This window comes from Triturus cristatus, chromosome 8 (assembly GCF_964204655.1).
Source record: "Triturus cristatus chromosome 8, aTriCri1.1, whole genome shotgun sequence".
In the NCBI taxonomy this organism is placed as follows: domain Eukaryota; kingdom Metazoa; phylum Chordata; class Amphibia; order Caudata; family Salamandridae; genus Triturus; species Triturus cristatus.
In genome coordinates this window covers 1392064514-1392090438 of record NC_140591.1, presented here as the reverse complement: position 1 = coordinate 1392090438, position 25925 = coordinate 1392064514, and the positions used below count along the sequence as shown (strand labels likewise).

At 44.9% G+C, this 25925-nt stretch overlaps 1 protein-coding gene across 7 annotated transcripts in view; it reads right to left on the bottom strand.

Annotated features, from left to right (window-relative positions):
- Positions 1–25925, bottom strand: part of SYNJ1 (synaptojanin 1) — a 683220-nt gene that overhangs the window by 630812 nt on the left and 26483 nt on the right. For all 7 annotated transcript variants that reach the window (XM_085623112.1, XM_085623114.1, XM_085623109.1 and 4 more), the window contains exon 3: positions 1206–1292. In XM_085623112.1, the coding sequence (XP_085479238.1) occupies positions 1206–1292 (87 nt within the window). The remainder of the gene's footprint in view (positions 1–1205; positions 1293–25925) is intronic.

The following is a 25925-nucleotide window of genomic DNA, read 5'->3' as shown; positions in this document are numbered from 1 at the left end:
ACGACACACAATTAATCCTCCAGATTGATAACTCCCCTCAATCCTACGCCCATGTGCAAAACATACTTAGACATACGGTCAATTGGAGGACCGCTAACTCGCTAAAAATCAACCCCAATAAAACGGAGGTCCTCGTCATTACCTCTAAAAACAACCCCTGGACTGACCTTTTCTGGCCACAAGAGCTTGGCACCGCCCCAACGCCAGTTGCGGTTGCAAAAAAGCTTAGGCATCGAGATCGATGCCAATATCTCCATGGCAGACCAAGTCTCTGCAGTGGTCGGATCCTGTGTGGGCTTAATGAGACAGCTGTGGAGACTTGCGCCTCTCCTCTCATGCCGGCAATGATTGTGCCTAGACTGGATTATGGTAATGCCGTATATATTGGTCTCCCTGAGAAACTTATCAGTAAGCTGCAGGTAACCATGAACGACGCAGCCAGGCTGATCTTCAGGCTTCCCAGATGGGCTCACGCTACCCCCCTGCTGTAGTAGCTGCACTGGCTCCCCATTAAACAGAGAGCAAAGTTCAAAGGTCTCTGCATCGCCTATAAAGCCGTTCATTGCCTGGCCCCAGTATATATCAAGGAGCGCCTACGGAACTATGTGCCAGGATGTACACTTCGGTCATCCGAGGCAGGCCTTTAGGCCTACCCACAGTTCAAAACTACATCTAAAGACGGCAGAGCCTTCTCGGTTTTAATTCCTCAACTATGGAATCGGTTGCCTGAGAATCTACGCAAGGAACCTGCACTCCTCCCTTTCAGGAAATGACTCAAGACTCTTCTGTTTAGGGAGGCTCTGGACACAGCATATAGCCCCTCCAAGTGTTGTATTTGTGACTGCTGGTGGGTTTTGGCCACTCTCTCGAAGTGCTAAAGACCTGCCGGTGATTATGCGCTCTAAAAATCCCAGTTAACATAACATAATAAAAGCACTAGTGGGAAAGGCGGTTGGAAGGTTTAATTCAGGGCTTTAAGGTACGCTACCTTCAGACACCAGCAATCCATATACTTAAAAAGAAAAATCATATATATATATAAAAAAGAAAAGGTCATAGTTGACCAGGTACATGTACAAGGTATGAACATTCACATATTACATGGATTTAGAAATTCAACAAATTCATCATGGTAGAGATGTTTTCAGTTTCGGTACCAAACATTATCATAGCACTTGCTTTTAATATGCGCATTTTGTGCTCACCAAGGTTCAGGCGTAAAACTCCTAACAGTCCATAAGCATCCACCACCTTTGTATACATGTTCTTGATGGCTTCTTTTTCTGCGGATGCTACAAAAAAATTAAACGAATTCAGTAAGTGGAATTTTGATAGATGTTTTGCAAAAGAGGGAAAACGGTTTGTTAAAATTGTAATCTTTTTATTTAAAAAAACATACAGATAGCTGCTTTAGAAGCAATAAGATGTCCGTTAGTATTTGTAACAGTGTTTACATATGGAATTCACATGAACTCAATCCCTACTCATAAGTGTATACTCCAATAAATAAAATAATAATACATTTAGGTAAAACAATACGTTTCAAGAATATATGCCCTCATCCTGGATAATTTAAGAAAGGTTTGACAATATTTAAGTATATAGTATGTACGCAAACTCGTCAATTTATCACAAACTAAGACTCTTAGAAGAGGCAGGCAGAAACCTATTGCACATCTCATCTCTGCTACATCAACCTACACTTCCCTTCCCCCTACCATCGCCCAGATTTACAAAGAAGAACTGAAACATGAGACTTCTGCATTGCGTAAAGGCAAACTAATGCAGGGGTAATATGATACAAGCTGGCAGGTACCGACAAAGAAGCTACACATATAATATGAGGGTATTACAGTGGTACAGCATATGAGCAGGTAATACACACTTTATTTACAATTGGCTACAGTTAAATAAGCTTCGCGCATAAACAACTTGCAAAAACGTCCGAGATTACCTGAATAATTGTGTAGGGCTGTCAACCTCCGAGCACAAACACATGCTCAAAAATTGCAGATAACTGGTGACAAACGTGCATTTATAGAAACTTTACGCATATAAAGTTAGAGATCCCAATTGAATGTGATGTGGACCACTAGGATCACATTCGTAACATTTGGGTGAAATGCCACAATCCTGGTAGAGAAAGTGGAAATGCGCACAGTTGCAGACATCATAATTGTGAGTGCAGAAAACATAGGAGGAGTGTGTAAAAGAAAGTGTTAAGGGTACGGATGGAAACGCAAATGCATAACACATATGCCCCCGGCGAGTGAGCCTCTTGTGAGTGCCACCACACAGACAAATACTGCACTATATAGGCACATCAGAATCTTCTTCCTTAAGGTCAAACTTGAATACAGTGCTATGTGGCCTGACGTATAGGGACCATGATAGCAAATGAAGAGATCACTTAATTCTAACCAAACCACCCCCACATAGGTACCACCACGTGTAACCCCAACCACCACACAATATAAACAGAAAAAAATGCCAATGCATAAATTTATTTCAGTGGGTAACTCCTAGATCCGAACAAACAACGCTATGGAATCTTTCCCCAGTCGCGGGTCATTTTCCCTGTGGCTCATGTGGAATATGCCACCTTACGGAAATATCCAAAGAAATTGCATTGGACGATACACATACCTGGGCCCAGAGAAGCTAGACAAACTGTAATATTAAAAACTGTGTATACCTCATTCATTGCCCTTGCTCGCTCTGCTATATAGGCTTGACCACCAGACCAATCAAATTCAGAATCACTGAACATCGTAGTAATATCCGATGCCAATGGAGTACCACGAAGATGAGCACCCATTTTTTGGATGCCAACAAACTCAAATGGACCATCCTGGAGGCTAACAATCAGTGGAACAGACAAACCCCAGTCGAAAAACGTTGGGTCTTCCGCCTCTCCACTCACACTAAGGGACTGAACGATGACATACCGTGGAATTAATTACCCAACGCCAATTCATGATTTCTTCTCCACCTCCACACCACCCGAGAGGTTTCCAGTCCCTGGTTGACCTTATTACTAGGATATGGGTTGCCCCGAGGGCCCGGGCACCCACCTTTCAGTTATGACCATTGACATAGGGTTCATTATGCAACACTAGCCACCCCTACTGCACATCGTTGTGTCCTTCGGACCCGCTTACCTTTGCTGCCTTCCACCTAGGGAATGTGTGTATGACATGGGGCTTCTACAAGGCACCCTCTCCCTATAGCTCGTCATAGCACTCTTGCTTTTAAAGGACAGTGCCCTTACCAGTTGGCATTAACATCTACCTTTGCACCCGACACTCGGAGCTCGTTGGTCCACTGTTATATGCCTGGTATAATATACTCAAGATCAACACATGTTATTATGAGCAGCATCTCTTAACCTCATCATTGACTTTCTTCACCCTGCCTTTTGGCTCGTTTTCAAGGAGTCTGCCTGTGAACTTGCTCACAACGGGCTTCCCTCCCCTCCTAAGATGGCTGTCCTGCGAGATACTCTCTCACTCCCCTTAGGCTTATAATCACATGCAATTCATCTTTCTTCACCCAAGTAGCCTGTCTTCCGGGCTCTCCAATGCCCGCTGTTATTCATTGTGTGAGCACTTGCCTGAGACACTTAATTTTAGTAAAGAACACACAATCCAAGGGATTTTGAATGATTTTCGTCCGGCCCTTCACCCTCCCAATATGGCCATCGCAAGAAACACACCGCACACGGAGCAGCACACCTCCAAACCGCATCACCAGCTCGACTGTGCACACGCTGCCCGCTTGTCCATTCTGAGCTTCTCAGCTGACCGCAATTATTATCTTCACACCGGCTCCTGGTTAACTGCACCAGAGTCCATTTAACTCCACTACACGCCTCCTTATAAGCGCGACCAGCTCTCCATTCTAGACCTACGGGTCGGTAGAGGAGTGTAGGTTCCGGTTAATAACCGCAAGGTTCACATGGGAATTTGACTTCAATTTACCTGCACTTTGGCCATAAGTTTTGATTTCTACGAGCCATGTGCACATCATTTACGGGTACATGCCTTGAGTATCAGTTTTCTTCCCGCAGCGAAGTGCGGTCCTCTGCCTTACCTAAGGGATACCACTAACTCAACTTTAGGATTTATTTATTTTATTTATTATGCAACTTATAACGCGCAGACTAAACCCGAAGGTATCAAGGCGCCTATCAAAATCAATAAACAATAAACAGAATATACAAAGCACCACTACGGGAATGCACGTGTAAAAAGGTGAGTCTTAAGCGCGGATCTAAAAGTTTGCAGAGAGGGACTGGATCTTACTTCCAAAGGGAGGGCATTCCACCACTTAGGTGCCAGGAAGGAAAAGGCCTTGCCTCCCCATCTTGCTTTTCTGACACGGGGTACAGAGAGGAGAAGTTTGTGACTGGAGCGAAGATTTCTACTGGGGTTATGCCGAGAAAGAATAGATCCCATGCTTGTAGGGCTGGGTTTAGCTAAGGCTTTATACACCAGGCACATGGATTTGAAAAGGATCCGGTATTCAACGGGGAGCCAGTGCAGTTGTTTTCGGGCTTCGGTGGCAGAGGCACGTTTTGGTAGGTCAAGAGCCAATCTCGCTGCCGCGTTCTGGACCACCTGCAAGCGCTGTAGAAGACTCTTGTTCAGCCCTGCATACAGCGCATTGCAGTAATCCAGTCGCGAACCCAAAAGAGCGACAGCAAGTTGCTTTCTTGCCTGGGGTGACAAAAAGTGCCTGATTTTCCTCAGAATGTGGATAATCCCCCAGCAGGTCGAAACAGTCCTGTTGACCTGTTGGCACATACTAAGGTTGGGGTCGATCATAACTCCCAGGTTTTTTGCTGACAAGGTGGGCTCGGGACATACGCCCAGCGAGTTCGGCCACCACTCCGCCGACCAGATCGGTTCCTTTCCTCCAAAGACCATCACCTCCGTCTTCTCCCCATTCAGTTTTAGTGAATTGTGGATCATCCACTGGCCAACTGCCTCCATGCAAGATCTAAAATTGGCGGCAGTTGATGTAGCTGGCTGGGAGAGAGAGACTAAGATCTGGGTGTCGTCCGCGTAGGAAACTACCTCCATCCCAAAAGATCTAATGAGTCTGGCAAGGGGGGTCACATAGATATTAAAAAGGGTAGGACTGAGCGCTGACCCTTGAGGGACCCCACATTGCACAGACAGGGATGGAGATAGAAACGATCCCAGCATTATCCTTTGTTCTCTATGGTCGAGAAAAGAGGAAAGGAGTCCCAGAGCAGGCCCGCGGACCCCAATCTCCCTCAGGCGAGATGTTAACACCACAGGAGACAGGGTATCGAAGGCCGCTGTGAGGTCTAAAAGGATCAGGAGGGAGGTCTGACCCTCATCAACTCTAGTGCGGATGGTATCCAGCACTATGGTGAGGGCAGACTCAGTGCTGTGTTCCCTCCTGAAACCATGCTGGGAGAGATCCAAACAGCCCGAGCTCTCCACAAATGCAGCCAGATGTTTATTTAGATGGGCTTCGAGCATCTTTGCGGGAGCCGGGAGCAGTGAAATGGGGCGAAAGTTCTTTAACACCCCGGGGTCCAGAGAAGGCTTTTTAAGCAAAGGTTTTACAACAGCATTCTTCCACTGCTGGGGAAAAATGCCTTCCTTCATCGCTCTGTTCATGATGTCAACCAGAGGAGGAAGGAGAGATTCTCTGCACTGCTTGAGGATCTTTAGCGGGCAGACATCCAACGGAGAGCCAGATTTAGTTTTATCAAGCAGGATTTCAAGATCCTGACAGGAAAGGGGAGGAAAGGAAATCAAGTCCTGATGTTGAGAGGATTCAGCAACACTGGGCTCAGGGAGAGCAGGCAGCAAGGGAACAGCGGTCAGGGATTTTTGGACCTCCAGAGCAGCATAGATGTCGGCGATTTTTGACTGGAAAAAGGCGGCTATCTTGTTGAATCTACCCTGTATATTAATATTATACAGTCTTATACCTGTAAACTTAGTGGGTTATTTTTCACATTAGCGGTATGAGCACTTTTCACTACTGCTGATGATGTCTTTTGAACCTTTCCATGTGTTTCTTGTCACTGGTGAACAGTCCAATATTTTTTTAATGTGTGTGTTCTGATTTTATATACTAGCATTGAGTGCAAGCCAGCTATTTCTGGCTTGTGCTGTACCAGTGGGCAGCTGGTTGCCAGTACTGTATACTAACATGTTGTCCCTACATGTACTGAGAGCCTGCCGGACACGCTTCTGGCAGCAACTCCCTTATCGCTGTCTCCCTAATTTTTCCTTACAGGTTGGATCTACCTTCTTGCACCACAGCATATGCAGCATAATTAATTCGAATTGGAAACCCTTCGCTACCACTCTGGGTTCAATCCTCTGTAGGGTAGGTATTAACCTGGTCCTGATGAAATGCCACTGACCCTCCAGGCATGGAGGCATGAAACAGGTTGACCTTATTGAACTCTCACTGAAGCGCTCTTAGTACATTATTACCAACGATAGCGCAGCTGTTTTTTTACTGTCAAGGGGACCACTGCTCCAATAAACCTTTTTTTGGTACCCCTGTATTCATTTGTGCACCACCCTACACATACAATCCCTCACCTGTACTCATCATACGGGAAAAATAAAAAGCTTATGATGAAGCAGGACAACCTTTGGATGTGTGAGGGCATTTAGATCTGATCGCTCGCATCCCCTTAAATCCCAATGGTCATTTCATCTGATGCACCTGCGAGTGCTCCCCCTTTCCTTCTAGGAGGAACTGCATCATTCTTTATGCTTTACTGTCTATTTAGGAGCAACGGTGCTGGACCGATCTAAACCACTCCTTGTCCCTTCCTAGATTTGTTTCTTCTTTTTAGTGGTCAAGCTTTTTTATAATGCTCTATAGAATCTAAAAAAATGTCCTCCTTCTTCACGCTGTTCTCTGTATCCAGACACTGGGGCTCTTCTCAGCTTTCTCATGTATTCTAAAATACTGTGTTTGGCCACTCTTTTCGTCAGAAGACTATTTTGTTAAATGCCTACTCTGTAGAGTCCTGCGTAGAAAGTGAAAAATGTCTATCAGTATTCAGGTAGGACTTTCTTATTTTATCATGGCACCACAAATTATAACTGCCCTCTCTGAAATTCTACCTTAGCAGAGATCCAGTCGGATTTCTGTTAAGCCTTTCGATTTTTTTCCCAGCAAGAGGCATTGATTTTGAGCTTTCTTAGTGTCGGGTTAAAGTTGCAGTTCAGAAGGACGAGTACCTAAAGTGTCTCAACTTATTGAGATATATATATATATAAAAATTATTTTAGAGCAACTTTAGGTGTATGGAGGCAAATGGCTACCATGTGGCCAAAAATGCTGCTTCCACACGAATGTTACTAATAACTATTAAAGAGACTGCATCCACATTACCCATCAATTCCATACCAGTTTCCAATTTGTATTGTTTTTAGAACACCTAACAAAGCCACAATAGAGGCAGAACCACGTGTAATGGTACATATCCTACCATATATGGATCCCAGGGACTACATTCTTCGGTGGGTGGTACCACTCCAACTGGAAGGCACATTTTCAACATTCAGTGCTTACCTTGGGGCATGATAGGATGATAGACAGCCTCAAACTGATTCGTTTTATGAGTAATTCAAAATGGGATTTAGTGTTGCTTACTGATCTCTTAGCCCATATCAGCATTTACAGTCTGCAGACTTATTGACTGTGTTGAGGTTCATGTGACTACCCGAGCCATGCATCTCCCTCAACTGTCCCATCAATATATATGATTTAGAAGTGTACTATGCAAACACACAATAAATGGTTTGCATATAATGCATATTATAAACGAAATGCATCAGCTTTTGCAACTTAAAACTGACTTACATGGCTAAGCAAATGAACAAATGCTGAATAGAGGGGATTCTTAAAATACATATAGAGCAAAATATAGGACACCACCATCTTATTCGCTCTCAGACAGATAAACTACCGAGAGCTGTTGCTAATGGTGTTGTTCACAGGGGGAAAACTCTGGACATCAAATGTTTGCAGCTCCTCCTTTATTGGCCAACAAAAAGTCCATGCTGTGAAATTCTTACTGCTCTTTGGATGGGACACTGAGCCCGGTTATTGAGTTCCCAGATTTGATGGCAGCCCCTGGGAAGGAGAGGGCAATGTACCACTGCAAGACAAGGCTGGTAGCGGTGCACGGACAGTATTGACATAGTGTGGGGTGAGGTGATTGACAGTCCTGATAAAGCCTTTCTTTCCTTTCTTGTAGACAGAGAAAGTACCCTGGAATGTGAAGAACAGGGACAGTGGAGAGCACTTGGAGATATCTCGCCCTAGCACTATGCCGGCATTGGAGGGGAGACCCCTGGAATTGGTGGTTGCGGTGCACTCTACTGGGGAGAGGCAGTGCCAGCACTGACCCTTTGATGGCCCTGGGGGCTATGCAGTGGCTGCAGTGTCCTAGAGGGGGTCTACCCTGGTGGCAGATGCAATGACGCTGCCTTTGGGCCAAGGGCTCTACCTAAATTTACCCAGAAGATACTGGAGCATGCGTGGCACAATGGTGACAAACAAGGTGCCTACAGCGCAACAGGGCAACACCATCACGCAACATACAACGCACCAGGCCCTGCTGCAGAGAAATACGCAATTGGCAGAACTGCAGAGAACACTGGAGAAGGAGGCACAACAGGAGGAACCCAGAACTATTGGTGGCCATACAGGGCTCCCACGTCCCTGGAGAGGAAAAGCGAGACATATTGGTGGATGTCAACTTGCAGTGAGCTGACCTATGTATGGATCACGGGAGGGCCCACACAGTTGAGGGTATAGTGTCCGAGTAGCAAGGTGAAGTGAAAGTACTGAAAAGGCAGATGACAAAACTAGCAACGGTGACCACCATGATGTATGAAAGGGTTGGAGACACTGAAAACCGATCATGGTGCAAAAATCTGAGCTTTCTTGGATTTCCAGAACAGGTAGAGGGGACCAATGAGGGGGCTTTTGTGGAGAAGCAGGTCTCTCGAGAGTTGAAATTAAATTTGCCCGTTAGAGGCGTCTGCAGTGGAGAAAAAAAGTAAGAGGAGTTTTTAAAGTGAATTATGTGACAATCATGCTGGAGTGCAGGGAGTGTGAAAGTAAAGGCAGTAGGATGTATTTTTTTTTTTTTACAACACACAACAAAATGTAAATACCTGTAAATTAACTGGATGCATTCAGCAGTTAGGAAAGCAAAGAAACAGAAACACATTTTTTTTGTAATTCTAAAGTGTGCTGGAAACAGAGATTTGAATAGGATCAAACAAATCAAGACACTTAGTGATGCGCAAATGATAAATATTCACAGAAACACGATTTCCACACAGTCATTTGTGTGCTGTATAGTTTTATCAGTTAAACTGTAGGTCTGTGCAACGTTATTGGCCATTTCAATGGGAAATTTGCGGTCTGACAATGCGCTTCCACACAACGCTTTAATTACATTCAAAAATCAACTTTACCCATGTCCATTAAAAGGTAGGCGGGTCGCAATAGTTTGTCGTTCTAAGAAGTGGGTCGTGGTTCTAAAATGTTTGGGAACCACTATTACAAATAGAACAAATCTCATACCTCGAAAGTTTACCATGATTTACCCGGCTAGGCCCCGGCATGTGAGAGATGTGAAATGCCTTCAGCGGACTTCCTGCATATGACGTGGGCTTGTCCACAGATAGTGGGTTTCTGGGGGGGGGTGGGGGGGAGAAGCGGTGGAAATACGGTTGCACATCACAAAACTTATACTAGAAGGGTCCCTGAAACTGTTCTTACTTGGTATACTAAGGAAGCGAAAGCACCATAAAATGCAACCCCCCCCCCATAGTAGCACTGTATACAGTGCTGGTAAAGCACAGGACAGTCATACATTGGGTGGCTTCATGAGCTCCTCAGGTCATGGTGTGGAAAAAAGATTTGCTGGTGTGGTCAGTTGCAACAACACATGAAATTAGCCCAGAGTGATGAGAGTTACAGAAGATCTAGCGGTCTGTGGGGAGATGTTTGCCAAAAGTATGGAAGCCCCCCCCTCTCCCAACAACAGGCCTCCCAAAGTGTATACAAATGTGACACTGTCAAATGGATCTGTACAGATGGGTGGATACTTACTGTAAATGTGATAACGCTGATTAAGAAATACTGTAACAAATTCAAAACTCATCCTTTTTGGAATGTCGGTCTTGGTTTCACATGCTATTTTCTTGGTGGTTTGTGTTTTATGTTATAAAATGCCAATAAACTCAATTTTAAAAAAAACAAAGAAATAGCCGTAGTCTGCAAGTGGATAGCACAATTACAGTTTGAACAATGTTTCAGTCAGGACTGGTGCAAACCGAGCAACTGTGTCTTGATGTACTCGTGGTTTCCAGGGCATCAAGGTAAGGCGGATCTTAAAAAACACAAATAATACATTCATAACTCCACCATCATCCTTCACCACCTAGTGGACAATATTATGAAAGACTTGATTTCAGTTTCTTTAATCATTATACTCTGTGCCCACAATAGAATTTGGAACTTTTGAATGTTTGTTGCTGAGCTTTCATATCTATATCTGTAGCTCATAGTCTTACTGGGCATACAAGCAATACATGGATTACTTAATCTTTCCTGGCTTAACACCTCAAGGTATAGAGAATGTGGTGGAAATGTAGAACACATGGGTGTGTTACTGAATGTAACACCACCTTCTGTGGACACTATACAAAATAACTGAAAAGGTTATTCTAACGTCCCTTACTGTTAGTCAACAGTCTTGCAAAACTCCCCGCCTCATGGTCTTCACTGTTTAAACTGTGCCTAATTACATGACAAACATACACTGGGAAAGGATTCCAATGATCAAATAGCCCACTGCAGTACAAGTGGCGAACAAAAGATTTTGGGAAAAATGAGAAATAGACGCACTCCATTAATAGCTTTAACTCTTAGCAAAGGGAAATACAACTGCAATGGAATACCCAGTTCCATGGCTAGGATGTTGATGCCTTTTGTCATGCGAAGTTTAACGCACTCTACGGATTTACAAGCCCTGCAGTAAAACGTCAACGCATCCACAGACATGGAATCACTCATCCTCTATCTTTGCCTTCTTTTTGCTTCTAAATGGTTATATTTTAATACTAAACTGACTCCTAATTACTCAAGTAGGCATTGGCAACTACATACAACCTCTCTGAAATTACTGTCTGTTCCATTGGTAAAGGCGTGGAACCGACACAGCAAGGCACACAGCGAGGCAGCTCAGCTCCGTGCCCATACTCCCGTCTGCACCCGCCTGAGGCTTTCTACTTTTTGTGCCCGGGCCAGACACCACCAGCAACCGCCTCCCCGTAACTTTGTGCTGTGCACCCCCTTCCGGGCAAACAATCACCTCTAGCACAGCACATTTCATCACGGCAGTGCGGAAGGCCTTCAGCAAGCGCGACCACCATTAGCAAGCAACCGGTAAGTGAGGGTCCTCGGCGGGAACCGCAGAGGTGGCCCGACTAGGTTGGGTGCAGCCTGCGGTTCTGCCCTGCGTGCCCCACATGTCCTTGCGCTCTTTCCCTTATCCTCTCACACCCTGCTAATCTTCTTCGGCTTTCCTCCATTTCACGACAGCGGAAGTGATGGTGACAGTGCGCAGCTCGCAGCGAGAGCAAGCTGAGCAAAGCTGCCAGCGACCTACAGCTGGAGAAGCAAGTGAGCAGTCAGTGTTGGGCGGGGGGCGGTAGGGGAGCACAGGGGGCGCAGAGGCTAGTTCCGCGGTTTACTCCCGTCCGTGCGGAAGCCAGTATTCGGTCGGTGCGGCTTGCACAATCGGCGAGGGCTGCCTCGCCCCCCGCCTGCGCTACTGTGCACACGCCCGCTCTGTCTATATTCACCCACCACCCCTCCCGATTTCTCTTCTTCAGGGGGGAGGGGGGTCCACACACCCCTCCTCCTACCACCAGAGCAACACAGGGGTAACACAGGAGGGCTATGTGCTGCACGGGGGACTGTTGGTGACCTCATTGCGCCCGAACTCAGTCTCAATCCTCCCCAACATACCTCCAATCCCTGGGCGCTCTATGTTTGATGCTCTGTGTTATAAGATCATCCAAGCACTGAGTGGCCAGGACTGTTCTGGGCTTTTGCAAGCTCTGCTAGGGGCGTTCACAGGTCCTGTACCTGCGCCGTGAAGCGGTTCAAGCTGTAAGGCTACTCAGGGGATCACTGAGAAGCCCACTGAATATTGCAAGTGAACAAGCAGAAATCCTCAACATCCCTTCAAACTTATTGAAAAAGAATAAAAAAGCTGGACGGTGCATGGAAGGACAAGCTAAAATCAAAGCAAGGAAACTTCCCCGGAGAAAAGGTACCCCTCTCCGAGCTGACACCATACCGTATCCACCCAGGGGGCCCAAATAGCAGCAGCGAGATCCACCTTTACCCGGAGGCCAACCATCACAAGCACAGATCAGTGAATTTCTCAGCAAGGTTTCATCCCAATCTCGGACCCGGACCTGCTCACCTCCTCCTGCTGCTATCCTGCAACCTGGGCCAGAAGCACAGGCCAACGCACAGCCTCTCACCCCCATCGCCGGGTCGACCCCTCTCACCCAAGTCCCAGGTAACTCTGGAATCTCTTCATCAGCTTAGGCTACCTCACAGAGGATCCACTATGATCCTGGACACTGCCCTTGACACATTAAGAGCTCACTCCACCAGCTCTGGAGAGCCCACTGTCTCGGACTCTACAATACTTACTTCAGTCAACTTTCAAGCTCAAGTCCAAGAAAGCAGTCTGTCTGCCATTTCAAACCTCCATGAATGCTGGGGTGATTTCGTAGCAGCCAATACCCCCACTCGAGTCCACGTAGCGCTGTAACCTGGGCGCCCATCGAATTGAGCTAACTGACTACCCAATGCCAAAAACAAGGCCAACGTGCGAAAGCCCCTTTGAACCTAAAAATCTATCTGACCGGTTCCTAGCCTCTCTGGAAGCTCGAATTGGGGCCTTATTAGCCCTAACACAGGGCCTCAACACAGATGCCCACCATAACTTTCACAGCCCAGCACAAGCAGACAAGGATTAATTTACGGCATCGGGTCCCACGAGTCCTTCTTCGATCTCACCCATGTCCTTACATGTGAAACAAGACTATCGCCACAGCTCTATTATGGCAATCACAGAAAATGGACCTTCAGATTAATTTAATCGAAACTTTGGCCTCAACCTTAGTCGATTTGGGCTCCAGGCGAAGTACAATCGAAAGGACCATTAGGCTTCCAGATGCCATCAATACATGTTCTTGCTCTCCAATAATTAACAAACTTTCATCTAGCCCAGAAATGCTACGCTCACTTCTGGATAGCGTGAAGTTCCACACTCATGGTTGTGGCAAACTCACCCAAAATGTTAAAATTGGGTCCCCCTCTAAACAGTCATCGTGCTCTGTAATTAATGACATATTGCCATCTCCCAGAGGAACTACCTCTCTCCCTCGAGAACCAGGACTCCATAAGTCAACCTCTTCTGGTTTTCAGACAACAGGCATTAGCTCTAGAGACCCAAAAGCCAGACTTAAGCCACTTAGTACTCACAGCCCAATGGCCATTTCATCTCCGTCGGCAATTACTCAGCCTGGAAATTTTGACCCAGCTCCACCGAGTGTCCACCAATCGTCCATCCATCTCCCAATAAAATCAACATCTAGAAGAGATAAAAAGAAACTAAAAAAAACAAACCAAAAAACAACGTCTCACGAAACGGAGATCTGGGCTGGCAGGGGCGTTCCCTAAGCCAGTCCCAGAATAGATGGGGGCAATTCATTTTCCTATCTTTAATCAGGTCTCGGAACCAAAAACAGAAACCGCCGACTTCAAGGAGGTTCTCACTAACCACAACGTTCTCCTCGACAACCTTTTGACAATCACTCAGGAAGTTCCCAAGGTGAAAGCCATTGACCTCAGTGTCCCGGAACTGTATTCTACTATTGCTAAGACCAGTTCCTTGCCCACTCAATTTACGGGGGTACCCCCAACAATTCCGAAGTTTGGTCCCTCAAGACATCATCATACAGTCTCTAAGGGGTGCCTCAAATATACGGAGTGGACCCAACAAGTGTAGGGGGAAATGCAAGTAATAACACTGCTGCTCCACACGTCACAACAGCCAGCGGCCTGCTGGGCCCTTTCTTGCCACAACCAATAGGCGACTCGACTATAGTCCTTCGGGCCTATCGACCACAAATGTCACCACCCAAACAGCCTCAAATCCTAAAGGCCACAGATAGGCAAAGACAATAGGAGGAGAATCGTTTTCCACTTGATGTCACATCTCTTCACTTTAAGGCCTCTCCACCCCCCTTTGATGACATTAGGGGCAGACTCATCAAGGTCCTGATAATCATGCAGAACTTGTTTTTATCCCGCACTACGCCCATAAGGGCCCACACAATGTTCTCAACAGGAATAATCTCCTAAGGCTATTCAAGCACGTCCCGGCCCTTATGGGGATAATCTCCTCTGACTTAACAGCAGTAAAGTTTGCCCTAATACCAGGCAAAGGGGCTTCGGAAGCAACTGTTACAAGAAACTGTCACAAGAAACTGTCACAAGAAACTTTAAGGGACTCTATTCCCGGGGAAGCCAGGGCTTTTGAAGACTGTAGCATCGAAATCTGGTTTCCCCCTCAACAAAAATACCCAAATGTTCTTCTCCAGGAAGACTTAGTAAGGCCTCATGCAAGTGTTCTCAAAGGGACACAGGGTGCAACCCACGATTGGCTGCCAGGCACTTCAAAAGCTGACATCTCCATCAGAAAATTCATACAACAATCACCGTTCGGTGAGATGCAAATCAAACCCCACAGACCTCCACAGTCAGAGTTGCCATGGGTTTCCTCATCGAGACCAGTCAGTGTCCTGCTACTAGCAGCATTCTTCCAATCCCCCTTCACGATTCACCTAAGTTGGCAGAACCTAAACTGACCATCACTTCCTGGAACGTGGCTGGGCTTAAGTCAACAGTCTCATCCAAATCCGCTGTGGACTATCTGAGCAAAAGTGACATCATCTGCTTACAAGAGACTTGGTCTCTATCCCCATCAGTTCTCTATGGCTACTGTGAACTTTTTCAATTGGCATCCCAGCCTAATCTTTTCTGACGACCTTCTGGGGGGGCTTTTCATTTTCATTAAACATTCTTGTAAGATCACGGCCACTCCTCTTTACCCAAACTTCCCGGCTGAGCAAATTGTACTAATCTCAGGATTTTCAACCCAAACAATGGACTTCTCTTAATCAATTGCTACCATAACACAACTAATACATCAAAGCTATCCGCAAAAGCTTTTTTGATTAAGCACCTGGAAGATCTCCTACTTGAGTTTACCTCTGCTGACGTCCTGCATCTAGGTGACTTTAACATAAGGGGCTTTGGATCCAATGATCCCTCAGCCACTAAAACTAAAGAGCAAGAAGCTAGGATCACTCTACTATCCAACTGCAATCTACACTCTAGGAAGCAAATTATTCTATCTCAAGATGCTAGTGTACATCTCCCCGCAACATTTAAGAACCTCTCAACTACTGATTACATCTTTTTATCAACATCACTGGCAAGCCAATTAGTCAAACTGGAGATTCCCATTTGCACAGAAGAGGACCATAACACCCTGACTGCAATAATGGACCCACAAGCTCCTGTTGCTGCCAAAGTTACAGAAGTGGGGCATTCAATGCGGACTGAATTCCAAACTCTAGCCAGAAGAATTAAATGCGATTCCTCAGCCGTCGCTAAGGTGGGCAATTGGCTTAAGGAAATAACCCTGAATTTCATTCACTACCTCCCCACCTACTACCATCACAGGCAGGACACCGCAATATCCAAATTAAGAGACCTCTTAATAGCACCTAGAGCCCATGATAGATACACCAGGCTGCCCCCACAGCGGCCTTTCAACACGGCTACAGTCAATGCAAGAAGAGCCCTAAGGAGGACAGTGTGCTTGCATAAACACAACGCTACAGTGCTCTCCACCCAAAATATGGCCTCCTTACGCAAACTATATAAAAATCAATATGGGAAGCTAAGAAACTCAAACAACAGAATGAGTGGCTAACAATACATGGATTGTTAAAAGAAAAAAAATTTGACCCACTTCTGAACCACATTAACAAACTTCGCTCCTCCGACAAGAATAGGGGGAACGCGGTGCCTGAAGTAAGCCTGGTCACGGCATGTCACTCAACAATACTGCAGGGAAAGTCCCAGCTCCACTGATGTCAAAGATAGGGAGTCATTTGATAACAAGCCGATGGATACCAGCGAGTTGACCACTCCTGCACAGTTTTGCAGGTTTCTGAAAATTATGAAAAACGACGGTGCCCGAGGGCCAAATGGCCTTCCATCCACCATATTCAAAGTGCTCCCTAAGATAGGGCCAAGCTGCTAACCCACCTGTACAACCACGTATTTATTACATGCCAGGTACCGGATTCATGGAGAGGCTCGATTTTATGCCCAATTCTTAAAGAGGGAGATCCCTCCCTTCCTTTCAACTACCAACTACTAGCCATATTACATCTTGAGGCTAAGGTCTATACTCAGTGTCTTCTCAAGTCATTAGAAGAATGGGTTGTGGAAAATACTTCCAAACTGGGTTTCGTGCTTCTTCAGCCACACTTGATAAAATCACCGCCTTAACTATTCGGAGCCACCAAGCAGCCCAAAAATGTTTTCTTCCCCTCTTTTGCTGCTTCATAGATTTATAGTGTCCCCTTCGATAAAGTGTCTCGCAACACACTCTGGCGGAAATTAGACAAGTGGGGGATCGCAGGGGGTCTGCTTGGAGCCCTCATCTCCTTGCACAAGAAGGCAGTGTGAGTCAGAACAGGGCCCATGACTGTCTCTGCAAAATGTCCACTTGAGACAGCCTGAAGCAAGGATGTGTTCTTGTACCCCTTCTGTTCAATCCCTACACCGCCGACCTTGGGAGATTCTTGGAGCACAGCAGCCTGCTTCCGCCCCAACTGGGTCACTCGAAATTGCACATTTTACAATATGCTGATGATAACATCATAATGGATCAGGCTAAATCTGGCCTTCAACGCGCCCCGAGTAAGCTTGACGTATATAATAAAGCTAATGGCCTCAAAAGCAATCAAGACAAGACCAAGGTCCTGATCTTTGGCTGCTGTCAGAGAGAAATTTCTAACATGGAGCATTGGGTCCGCGAAGATCAAATCGACACTGAAGTATAACTACCTAGGTATATTGTTTAGCGAGTCCTCTAGATCATCAGTCCACCTAGCCGCCTTGAAAAAGAGAGCCGGAGCAATAACATACAGCCTGACCCATCTCAATCAGACCCTGAGCAGTCCCTCAGCCGAAACCATACTGAAGTTGATAAAAGCCACCCTTCTTCCCGCCCTAAGTTATGGGATTCAGGCCTTTCCTGACGCATGTGCGGCCAGTCTAGCCTATGTCCAGAACACGGCCTACAAACAAATTTTTCCACTCCCGAAATATATACACAGGGCAAGATTACGACTTGAGCTGGGCCTCACAAGACAATCTCTTTCATGCGAAGCAGACACCTTAAAGTACTACATAAGGTACTAAAAGCCCCGGACAACACCCTTAAAGCTCGCCTAAAAGAAATCTTCCCCAATACCGGGAATACATGGAATCCACAAATTCTAAAGGCCATAAGATCCCTACAAATTGATGAATCAGAGCTAAAAGCAGGCTCTATTCCCTACGTAGTCTGGAAAAGGGCTATAAACAAGCAGATGAGACAAATCTCCTACCAGATGGACTTTCGGGCATTAAAATCGACTACTATTTTGCTTGCTCTGAATGAATCATACCTCCCAGGGTTACCGCAACCTTATCTTTCAGATAGCTTAAAAGCACTGGCTTGCAGGAATATTAGGTTTATGTGCCTTCTAGGCCTGCGAACCATGGACTGGAGGGGGCCTGTAGACTGTGCAACTGCAGGTTTGAATCATGGCTCCATCTTTTGTTCTGCTGTCCTGCCTTAGATGCCACCAGAAGCGTTCTCCGGCAGCCATTATACCAAAAAAGGGGCATTTACACACGCTTTGAGGCATCTGCACTTTGCTTCACACGAACAGACAATCGCTCGCAAGGGCCAGAAAATACGTGAGAATCCTGGAAGACCTACTTTTTCCTCGTATCGCCCTTCCCAATCTGGACTCCGCTCCTCAAAAACTCATTACTGACTATTTTATAGTATGCTCTAGAGTTTTATCCCTACACTAAGTCACTATATTCATTTTATGTCTGATTTTAACGCTTTTATTCGTAGTAAAGCCACTGTGTAAGATTGCCTTGTTTGAATAATGATTTTTAAATGTGATGGCCAGTTTGGCCACTGCTCCCAAGGATGTTTTGGAGGCACCTCCATTGCAATGATTTTAACTAACTGTGCAATGAAGCTAATAAATAAATAAATACTCCTACTCCATTGGTAAACTACCTCATTACTTTGCTTTTATAACTAACGAAGTGGCACCACAAAGTCAAAGACCCAGTGATAATGTTGAGATATCAGCTTGTATTTAGTTTCAAAAAACCCCAAGAAAAACCGGTCTGTGGTGGAGTTCTAACACCAAGGGCGATAATGTACCAAACCTTACTGATGCTGTAGAATGCTCACCATATAAACACGTACATTGTAACTCAACACACAATGTTCCATGAGGCATTGGTTTGGCTTTCCAGCGCCAAGAGTGTTTGGTACCTTCTCATCCTGGTTTTGAGGACTCTGTTGCAGACCTATCGCTGGTGTTGTTGTGGAGTTAAGCAAAATAAGCTTGACTTTCAGCATGAAGTACCATTCTGCCACACGAATATGTTTTTTTCGCAGTGAGACACAATGGACACATTCTTAAGACAACTGACAATTGTAATACCCTGACATCCTTCAATCCCTTTCACAACAATGCACTGTCAGTACATGCACAGCCTCAAACAAATCAATGCATCCTGCAGCTAAAAGGTTTAACACACTAATCTTATTTTCACTTGCGCTGGTAATTATTCGCCGTGTCTTACTGCTGCCTGGACCTGCTCTTTGGAAAAGCCACACACTAAATGGATTTGGAAGGAAGAGAGTGTTGTGGGTATGCCCAGCCAAAGGATCAGGGAGAGCCACAAAAATGTAAATTAGGTGAGCAGTCAAGTTTACATAAAAACCCTCTTTCGTTTAGTTTGCCCAGTACAGTTGGTGATAACTTGTTAACTCTCCTAGAACTGCATGCCACAGCTAAAAGAAAAGATTTGTCTTGGAGCAGTTTGGACGGATTAACAAATGGGCCAATCTGCAAAAAAAATCCTGAACATCAATGTTTATACTTTCCGGTTATTTCTTTTTTTCAACAAAAATGAAATCGATTAAAGTATTTTAAAAAATCAGGCCTTTAGCCATATTAAAGTCAGAGGATGGCGAGACCCCTCCTCCAAGTTCTGGGACAGTAATGGGTTATTAAAGTCCTGCTCTGTACCACGGTTGGCTCAGGGCCTTGGTTACTACTGCTCTCCATTTCGATAATCCAGTACACCGCCCTCCTTGTACTCCTGACTCTTCAATATAGCTCAGTGAGCAGTCAGGGCTTAAACCAAGGTGCTGCCATTACCTTTGGTACTCAGAACAGCAGGCCATAGTACATTCAAAGCACAATCTGAGATATTGTGTATTATAATAACAGGTCTTTATTTACAGATCGGAAAGGTAGAGCAGTTAAAGTAAGACACAGAAACGAGAAGATGAGAGTAGCGCCTCAGCCAAGAAGGACCACAAAGGTTAAATTAGCCCTCTGAAGTTCTATCCACGACAGCTATACTGATCAGCAAGAGCTCTATCACACCAGAAACTGAAAACAATCAGTGAGGGATTTTGCATAGTGTACGTGATTTTGAAGACCCAGACAGAACAGAAGCAGAATGGCCAGCAACAGCTTAAACTCCCTGCATAAACACAACTAGTACAACACGGGGAGCAGCAATGCAATGCAAGCTGCCATGCCACACATGGAAGGTGCAGCATGGCCAGCAGCTACACACAATATTCCCACAAAAGAGGTATTGCCTAGGCAGCCGCAGCACAAGTTACACACACATTCACAAAGCACAGCACAAGCGACAGCAGTCTATGCTCCTTCGAAAGAGTACATGGGCAGTAAGAAGCAGTAATGTCAGGATCCCCCAAAGATGGTAAGGTTTGCACACAGTTAACAAATACAGCACAAGCAGAAGCTTCACTCCATCACAGAACAGGCAGAGCACGGGCAGCAGCAGTGCATGTTTCCTTAAAACAGAACAGGTAGGGCACAGGTTGTGCAGAGCAAGCACCACTCGTACATAGAACAGGCACTCCTTGCAACAGTAGTAGAAAGATCACACATATGCAGAGCAGGTACGCCACATGCAGTGGTAGTACTGCAGAGATCGCCTAATTACAGCAGGAGGTGTGCAGGTTGCATACAAATAAAAGGAGCAGCATAAGCAGTTGCAGTGCACCCACTAACACACAAAATTGCAGTAACACAGGAAGCAGATGTGCAAAACCCTCACACATAAAACAGGAATTGAATAATCAACAGAAGGCTAAACTTCCTCATACACAGAAGACGTTCAACAGGGGTAGCAGAACAGCAAGTTTTACACACACACACACACACACACACACACACACGCGCACACACTTTTTAAAAGGCGATATATATATATATATATATATATATACACACACTCAAAACAGCCGACATTTGTGAAGGTGACTGCAGACAGGCGTAGATTATAGGTCACAGCTGTGAAACAAGTGTGTGTGCGATGGCGGAAGGCAGTTAATCAGCTTTATGTAAACTTGTACGTTAGCATTTAAAAGAAGGAAAAAAGTGACTTGAACACCCTTCTTACGGGGAAGCATCAATTTGCATTTAAGGATGCTTAGTGTCCCAAGCTTAAAATAATGTGAGCCATTTTCAGACAGCAGGCTATGGCTCTAGGTTACTTGCTACCTCTTATCCAAATCCCTGTAATATCAAACCAATAGTTTTTTTCCTCTCTTCATTATACCACTGCGAAAAAAAAATCATAAAAATATTGATGGCACTTTTTAATTTTATTTTGATGAACACAACTTTGAGACAATTTTATGTATTTATATTTTTGTGCAACATTAACCATGAGCAGATGGCAATTTCACACTTGATTTCACATGTACAGACTGATTTAATACGATTGTCTTTGAAACGAGTTTTCTATGAGTAGAAGTGGGATTTTAATGTATATTAATTAGGCCACATTTCAATGCAAAACACCATCTTAACCAAGAAGGAAGTAATCTGTCACTCACACTGTGTGCGTCCCCTCTGCCCCATCCTCTACTCCCACAAGCTCCCTGGTACACAGTCAAGTGGAAATATATTCGGATTTCCACTGCTATTCTTGTTCTGTTCATGATGAAATTCTCTAGTTTGGATGTAGCTTTTAACATGTTTTCATGTTTTCCATCTTTCACTGAGACCTATTCATTCACATAATGGCTCATTGTATCTTGTTCTGTTCGCACATCTCCAGATGACATCAGCATAGAGGGTGATAAATATTTATTCGTGTAGTGGGTAAGTGCTGTTGTGGTATCTATTTGCTCTGTTTTACTGAAGAAAGGTAACATTCACTCACACCTCGATGATTCTACAAAAGCTCTCTTTTTGTATGCAAGAATTCTATATAGAAATCCTCGATTCTGGAAATGAGCCAGAAGCTTTTCCTACTCTACTAGGGATGTTGCCCGATTCTTTCCCGATTTTGCTGCCCATTGAGACTTAAAATATTTTCAGATTTTACATATTGTGTGTAACTCTGCATTACAAATCCTACCTTGCATTGACTCTGTACCACTTATTTTGAATTTTGTAATAAACCCATTTAACTTTTCATTGACTTAGAACCCAGGTGTTGATTGGGCTCATTCCTTTCCAATATATTGTGCTTCGTTCAATTGATCTTGGTGTTTTGAGAGGTGCCTTACGAGGGTACACATTTACTCATGAAATTGTCCAATCCAGTGGACTGTGGGAAATCTGATTGAGGTAAATTTTGGAGACTCTCAATTTTGGAGAACTCTTCTGCTCTCTACAAACAAAAGCCACACAGGCCAAACTGATAGCATTACTCAAACGGTAAGCTTCAGTTTAAGCAGTATGCTCAATAAGAACCACCAGATGGTTTGCGGCAAGCGAAGTCAGGCAAATATTTATGCCAGATAGTCTACATCTCTTCAGCCATCAACTACAGCATTCAACTGGATATGGCCCTCAATAGCTCGATACCTCAACCAAGTCTCTGTGACAAAGTGGGATCATCAGTGCCTCCTTAAGTATCTCCTCTAATGCAATTCAGCTCTTAGCTAATAAAAGGGCCATTTGTACAAATGTTCAAGAATAATCTGTCTTACCATTCTTTCGGAGCAATCCCAGGAGTCAGCAAAGATTCAATAACCTGTTTCACAGTTATTTTCCTGCAAACGTCTACCCATGTGTTCGCCACCAGAGGGCAAGTCCATATCACATATACAATAGTGTCCCAAGTACGCCTGCCACAGACATCAAGGGAAGTCACTTAGCAGCCCAGGTAAAACGTAGTTTGGTGTACCGGGTGGTATACACCGCATACAAATATTTGATGAGAACCGGTTTGTGTTTTGCACTGAGGGATACCACAGTTGCAAGCTCACAGCACTTGCTCCAACGTCCAGGTTAAAACATGAATCTGAAGTCCACTTGTTACAGGCACCTATATCTAGCTGGGAATAATGTCCTTCTTTATTTTATGTACAACTGCACAGCTTTGGAACAATAACAACAAGGGTTTGTCATAGCATATTCTCAGGGGGTAGGTTTGGGAAACCCTCAAGACTGGGAGTCATAAGGAGGGTCGACTGTTATAGATCTGTAGGGCAGTCCCTTCTCAATGGAGTGTTCAGCCACCAGTTTGTCACGTACCTTGAATCAGAGAGGTTTCTTATCTTGTTTTCCACATCTACACACAGAACAAGCGCATCACTCTGCCCCTGAAATGTGCTGCAAGATGGTGGAAATAGTCTGGCAACATCAACTATTGCAAAGGGGGATTTAGTATCTGTTAAACCCTTAACACCGTCTACACATTTACAGTTGCTTATGTTGGTCATAAACCTTGGCATTTCCTGCTTATACACTTGAAATGGCATATCTGTCAGTATTGTCTTATCCATGCCTCTGCTCTCCATTTGTTACTGATGGGTACTCCAAGAGTCCTTTAAATCATCCTGCCCTTTGCTGCAGCTGGGCTGACCATGTAAACTGCAACATATTGCGGACCACGAGTCAGGATTTTTTATATGCCATCTGCATCACAGGGCACTTAACTCATGGAGTGCTGCCTCACCAAATATGCCTCCGGAACGTAGAATCAAGGGCCCACGTTTTGGACCAAGTAGGGTGAATTGGCAAATACATTTAGAAGTTGTGGCAGTATAACCGTTTTGATAACTTCTATCACACCCAATGTTAAGAGAGGGAGTTTGGTATCCATTGTTTCACATGGCGATTCTGGATTTCACGATCAACGCTACCATCAGAAAATGTGCTCTGTCCCAAGTAACAGAGTTCATCCAGAGCCCAGCTCCCTGGACTCCTCACATCTTTCACTGTAGAGCCACCAATCCAAGGTTCTCTCTATAGGTTGAATGGTTAGAAACTCAGATACAGCACGAGACAGTACACAAAATGACTGATCAGCCAGTCAGTGCTTTAAGAACAGGACTTTTATACAGTTGTGCATCAGAATTCACATCAGCACATACAATAAGAAACATAAAACACAACTGTGCACGCTTCCAGCAGTTGCATTTGGGAGCCCAGAGACAGGAGGATGCGACTGTTCTTTGGGAGCTCCAGTGCACACGACTATGCATTCTACATGATAAAATGGACAAAGTTCAACAGAACAGACACACAACACCAAGCTCACAAAAACACAGCTCACATATTTCGCATAATTGGTTAACTTCAAGCTCACAACAGTATCAGCAATAAAAGTTAACAATCACAAAGTACTACAGGACGCACCCCATAGCTCGACAAATTTAAAGGGGTATTGAGGACCCAACATGACACCAGTCTCAATTATCTTACATCATCACATTAATCAAGTCCAGCAATGCACAACCCAGCCCTTCAGATTACACATACTTGAATTGGTAATGGTCTTTGACTACACACAACAAAACACACTACAATCAAACACATATGTAATATTAACCACAGCCATACTAACAATGATCCTACTCAAACAGAAAAGCAGTCTCCGGTGTGACGGAGTCTTTGAGACATGGGCATGAAAGTGCTGTTAGTTTGGCCAGGCAGAATAAGCCAGTAAAGGATGGTTGGCCAACACCCTAGAATTAGTCCCAGTACTACTATAAAAAACACGACTTGTGTGATACGCCTTTTGTTATTTGAACCTACCAAGAACCCCAGCCCAAGCATCCGTATCTGCTTCGAGACTATGCAAAGTTGCAAGAGTTGGCGGCCTGCCAAGCACGGGCATACTTAGGTTCCTGCAAATGTCAGGAATCTACCACTTCCACCTATTTCGTGCATCCTCTGGCTTTCCACAGCCACGTATCAATGCCTGCAATGCCAGACTCTGCCTGTCCAAATCTCACAGTGGGATCTGCAGCGCATAGGGAACATAAACCAAGACCTATTTGTACACCACTCTCCAGGCTGGCCATGTGACTAATTCTACAGTGGACACGTCTTCAGTTTCAACCGTCTCTCTACACAATAGATTTCTCAAGTTACAAGTCACTGTAATGCGAATCTTTTCGCAGCAGGCCCTTCCATTAACCCATGCCATGTCTTGGTTGACGCAGACCACACGCTCAGGAGGGAAATCAGTTACCAACTGCAGAACCTCTATCAGCAGACGAGGGCCGTGGTCCAGGGGAGTGTATTCAACATGTAGTGAGCGAAGCAGGACTCAGATGAACCTTTAACACAGATAAAGCTCCACACAAGTATTAGAATGTCTAAGCTCCATTGACGAATGGAGTCATCTCCAGTGGAACAACTACAACAAGTGCTGTTTACAACATCTTTTCAATAAACTATGCAGCATAAAACGGTGGAGATACAGGCTGGCTTGAAAGCAAAGTTAAGGAGCTAAAGACAAAGCTCCGAAAACAGTTTGACAAAGAAACAGGCTCGACCACCAAGCACTGGCAAAGCCAACAAGTTTGGATCATTTTACGTGTGGCTGTATTTTGTCGCAATGGTTGCATGTAGTTGTGTGGTGTGTTTAGGTGCTAAAACTAGCAACACATGGAAGCAATACAGAATTAGGCCTATGTAATTAGGCAGTACACATTCTGCACACGTGCAGCAAGACAAGACATATACATATACATATACATGCAGATGCATGGATGGGTTGATGGCTGTTAGTGTAGATGCATAAAGGTTGGATGGTAGCGGGTTCACATAACAGTGGTTGATGGATGGGGATGGGTTTGTTGCAGGATGAGTGAAATTATAGGTGTGACTGAAAATATATATATACCGGGGTGAGGCTTGATGGATGAAGGGGTGGATGAGATAGATGAACATGAAAAGTGGCTAGACGTGTATGGGTTCAAAAACGCATCCCAGAATTCAACCACTACCACCCAAACTCCTTTTTAAGCAGGGATTGAGATTCTCAAATAGCTGTAAAAGGGAGGAAGTGTTCTAGTCTCAGTTAGGATACAGTGATGGGGAAAAAAAATCTCTTTTTCAACCGATATTTTAACCTCCCACCACATAAACCAAATCCTGGTGCCCTCGCTGTAACCCCTTATTCTCTTATGTGTT